This window comes from Impatiens glandulifera, chromosome 6 (assembly GCF_907164915.1).
Source record: "Impatiens glandulifera chromosome 6, dImpGla2.1, whole genome shotgun sequence".
Taxonomy (NCBI): Eukaryota; Viridiplantae; Streptophyta; class Magnoliopsida; order Ericales; family Balsaminaceae; genus Impatiens; species Impatiens glandulifera.
In genome coordinates this window covers 40,991,902-40,996,963 of record NC_061867.1, presented here as the reverse complement: position 1 = coordinate 40,996,963, position 5,062 = coordinate 40,991,902, and the positions used below count along the sequence as shown (strand labels likewise).

Genomic DNA, 5,062 nt, shown 5'->3' with positions numbered 1-5,062 from the left:
CCTAAACCCTTACACTGAAAGCCCTAAACTTACCGGAATATGTCGAATAGACGGCGGAAAAAGACGATGATGTCGAATAGAGTGGAAAGTCGATGACGTTGAACGAGGAACGATGTTGAGTGAACGATGATCTTGATCGATGTTGAAGGAAGTCGGCAGTTGAGAAGACGTGGTTTTGGAAGTCGGAGTGGGAGGGAGAATCAGGGTGGTTTTGTTTAAAATTAGGGCCGAAAAATTATATATACGACTAAAGACGCGAATTACCAATCACGCGATTTAATCTGAATCGCGTGAGTTCATCACCGCGATTTAGAAGAAACGCGTGGCTGGTAATTCACGTACATTTAAAAACGCGAATTACCAATCACGCGTTTCATCTAAATCGCGGTGATGAACTCACGCGATTTAAATTAAATCGCGTGATTGGTAATTCGCGTCTTTGAGCGTAAGAAATGGCGCCGAAGGGGGTATTTCCGACATTTCGCAGGGCAAAAGGGCCCTTTTTGCCAACTTTAGTAGGCGGGGGCCCTTTTTGGAATTTCCCCTGTTATGGGGCCATTTCATCAAATTTCCATATATATATATATATTTTTGTTGTTGTGTAACTTTATTTTGATATATTTTATTATTATAATTAAGTTGGTAAGAGTGGACTTCACAATACTCTTGGTCTTTCTAATTAATAAAAAAAAAAGTCACAATAAAATATAAAAAGTTAAGGAATTATTATTTTTTCTTTTTACAACTTTGATAGTATTCAATTTTTTAAAACTATTAATGTTTAGTGTGTTTATATGTTTAATCATTTTATTTTCTCTTTCATATTTGATTAAGATTAATGAGTTTATTCATTAAATTATTAAATATGTTTGATTTTATTTATAAGAAAATCTACAGACAAACAATCATTCTTATAAATTGAACCATCATTTGCAATATGCTAAGTTAAACAAAATTTCTTATTTATTAAAAATATTTTTAATTATACAAAACTATACTACTTTATCAAAAACAAAATCACTAAATTAATGAAATCAAAATAAAAAACAGAGAAGGATAAACTCATTTTCTCTGTTAGAGAAAGAGAGAGAAAAAAAAAAGCATCATCTTCTTGATCAATTTCCAGCTTCTTCTTCAATATATTTACATAATGGAGCAACCGGGATCTGTTTCTCTGACTTCATAAAAGTAGGGTTGACTAATGACCGGATATTGGTATCCCCAAATCGGCATCTGGGGAGTGGACTCAACAGCTGCTGCTTTAGGAGGATCAGCCTTCTTCTCCGGCGCCGGCACCGGCCCAACGGAAATCAAATCGGCATAACCCACATATTTCCGAAGAAGCCTTGTAAGAACAACACAATCTACTCCTTCTCCGACAACCTCTAACTGATCCTTTTCCTTCCCTTGAAGAGCTGCTGATTCAACTCCAGAAAGACCAACAACTGTTTTCAAAGCTTTGGATCGGGACTTGTCAGTGTTCATGTTCACCTTTATCAACACTTTTTGCTGCAATAGTTAAAAAAAAAATCAGTCTCAAATCTCAATTATGATCAAATTGCAATATCTATGTATAATGTTAGATTTCTAATGACTTACCTTCATTGTTGCTTGCAGTGATAGAAGATTGATATGTGTATGTAAAACTAGAGAGAGAATCAAAGAAAGAAGTTTGATGAGAGAAGTGATAGTGGTGGTTTCTATTTATAGAAGTTAAGTAGATTTATGTGAATTTAAAGATAAATTTCATTAATGAGCTTGTTTAATCTTTGTTATTTGAGGGATTATTTTTGGCTTTTTTTCAAAAAATATATATGATTAAAATATCTGAAATAATTCAAAATTATTGATACCTTGAAAATGATGAGAAAACGCGTTCTCTAGAGAATTCTGATCTTAAAAGTTCAAATTTAAAAAATGAAAGAAGACGAGACCCAGTCAGGGTCAACAATTGGATCCATTGGTATTCCTTCCAAGTAATTTACACTAGAAGCTATGTAAAGAATTTAAGACAAATTATTTTTTATTTTCAAATTGATTAATTTAGTATAAAAATCATTATTAAATAATATAAATAATCTTTAAAATTTATTTTTAAAATTAAGAATAATAATAATAATAAGTTGTACATATAAAACAGTTTAATTTAACATTTTTTTTTCATTTTAACTCAAAAGAAAAGTTATCCTGTTATTATTTATATTTTGTCAAATATTTATTATAGATTAATAGTTAAATAACTTAACTTTCAATTTTGTATATATTTTTTGTTGCAACTAAATTTTACATATTTTTTTAAATTTTGATAATGATTTGTTTATCATCATTTAGATTATGTGGGTTGATTGCCACCGAATCGCAAACGGAACCAACAGTTTGATTTTAAAATGTTAAAATTAGTTAGTTATTCAATTTGATCGGTTGAGTTTGTACAATTTTATTGATTTTCCTTATTCCCCTGTATCTTAGACAAAGCAATCGGTTACTTGATCAAGTATTGATCTACAATTGTTGTTCATTTTTAAGGGACATTTGATAAACGAAATTGGATGATATATAAGATTAAGGGAAGAATGCCAATTTTACACACCAAGTTGTAAGAAAGTGTCAAATTTACTTATTAAGTATCAAAATTCTATTTATACCTATTAACTTGTAAAAAAGTGTCAAATTTATTTGAAATAACGGAAATATTAAACACCGTCAAAAATTTTGCCACATGTAATATCCACATATTTTTTATTTATTTTTATATTGTCATAAATTTGATTATTTTTTCATTTAAACAAAACATTAAAAATTGTTCTTATCTATTCTTTCTCTCTCTTATCCCACAATTATCCATTTTTTTTCTTAATTTCCCTCTTCATCTCCTCTCTAATATGCATAGGGAGTGCATAAATAAGTCCCTTCCTAAAATGAAATTGAGGCCATATCTTTGTAATAAGATCATTCAACCTCTATTCCTAATTTAATTCAAATGGAGATATAAACATAATCTCTTTATATTATAAATCAAAAATAATTTATATTAAATTGAATCTTTATAACTATCTAAAAAAACTGTAAAATTAATAATTGAACTACAACAAGTTCAATTAAAATGACATTACATGATTCAAAATGAATTATGTGTGACAAAAATTTACTGTGAATTTAATATAATCTATTAATTTTGAATCATGTAATTTCCTTTTAGTTGAATCTGTTGTAGTTCAATTCTTAATTTTATATATTTTTTGGTTTGGTTAGATATAAAGACTCAACTTAATATAATTTATTTAAATGAATAATTGTGAGATAAAGAGAGAGAAAAAATGAATAAAAAAAGATTTAATGTTTTATTTAAATTGAAAAATAATTAAAGTAATGTCAATTTTAAAAAAAAAAATGGATATTACATGTGGCAAAAAAATTGACGGTGTTTAACATTTCCGTTATTTTAAATAAAATTGACACTTTTTAACAAGTTAGTATATATAAATAGAATTTTGATACTTAATAAGTAAATTTGACACTTTCTTACCAGTTGGTATGTAAAATTGACATTCTTCCCATATGACAGTCTAAGATCTTCTCCAACTCACACACATAGTCAAACTCAAACTAGGAAGTCACCTCAATATTAGGTGTTTGGACTCCTTTTCACCTCAATATTTTCAACTGCATCATGCCCATTTCATAAAATTCTCCCTCCAACAAATGCATATATATGCGTTTTTAATTCAAATTTTATTTATATAATTAATTCATTTAGACGTATATATTAATAAAAATCATTTAAACTTACCTATTATCAATATTGACTTATTTAGTTTCTTTGAGTAAACCATAGTTAATTTTTATTCTTTAATTTATATATTTATTAATTAATTATTATTATATTTTTTCTGTCCTTTTTTTTATTAATTAAAGTAGTTAAATTTATTTCATTTCTAAATTTTTATTAATTTTATATTAATTTTTCTTTTTTATTTTATATTCTTTTTTATCAGTTTTAATTTTTCATAATTTTTAAATTCTTATTTTAAAAAAATAATAATTTATTTATTAATTTTGTGTTTTATTGTAATATTTTTTGAAAGATTTATTTTCTATTTAATTTATTATGAACAAAAATTTAATTAATAATTTTTTATTTAATTTTTGATTCGAAACTTATAATAGTAGCGGGAACATTATTTTGTTTAATATTTGATTACTACTCTTTTGTTGTTTGATGATTGAGTTGTTATTATTATTATTATTATTATCAAATCTAGATTATTAATTAATTAATTTTTGTGTTGAAGGATCTTTATTATTGAAAAGATAAGTCATTGTTATATCCAACCATTTGGACCAAACAATTTTAAAATAATTAATGATTAATGTTAATATAAGAAAAAAATATAAAAAAGAAGAAAAAATATAAAGTAAAATAATTAATGATAAATGTTCCTATATAAAAAAAATAATTAATAATAAATACTTATATAAAAATAATAAAAAAAATTATGAAAAAAATAAAGGAAAAAAGATCGCTTAGACGTATGTATTTGTGCAACTAGCTCATTTAAACGTATGTACTAATAAAAGTTTATTTAAATATATGTACTATCAAAAATTGGCTCAATTAACCTCTCTTAGTAAATTATGGTTAATTTTTATTTTTTAATTTATATATTTATTAATAAAATATTAATATATTTACCTTTCATCATCTTTCATTAATAAACAAATCCTTTATTTTTAACTTTTTCATTAATGTTTTTTTATTTTTATATAATTATTTATTATTGATTATTTTAATTTTATTATATATATATAAGCATTAGTAATTAAATATTTTAAATTTATATTTTTTTCTTTTTTTTTATATTTTTTTCTTATATTATATTAATTATTTTAAAGTTGTTTGGTCTCAATGATTATACTTTCAACAATAAACATTCTTTAATACAAAATAAATTAATTAATATTTAGATAATAATAATAATCCATTCATCAAACACTCAAATAGTAATAATTAAATATTAGAAAAAACAATGTTACTTACTAAATAAAAATTAAATAAAAAATT

General features: G+C 24.6%; 1 protein-coding gene across 1 annotated transcript; it reads right to left on the bottom strand.

Moving 5' to 3' along the window:
- Positions 1 to 938: 938 nt before the first annotated feature.
- Positions 939 to 1,739, bottom strand: LOC124944031 (heavy metal-associated isoprenylated plant protein 16-like). The gene is made up of 2 exons (XM_047484489.1): positions 1,600 to 1,739; positions 939 to 1,509 (listed from the first exon to the last, which is right to left on the bottom strand). The coding sequence occupies exons 1-2, from the start codon at positions 1,603 to 1,605 to the stop codon at positions 1,144 to 1,146; spliced, it is 372 nt and encodes a 123-aa protein (XP_047340445.1). The 5' UTR covers positions 1,606 to 1,739; the 3' UTR covers positions 939 to 1,143.
- Between the last annotated feature and the right edge of the window lie 3,323 nt (positions 1,740 to 5,062).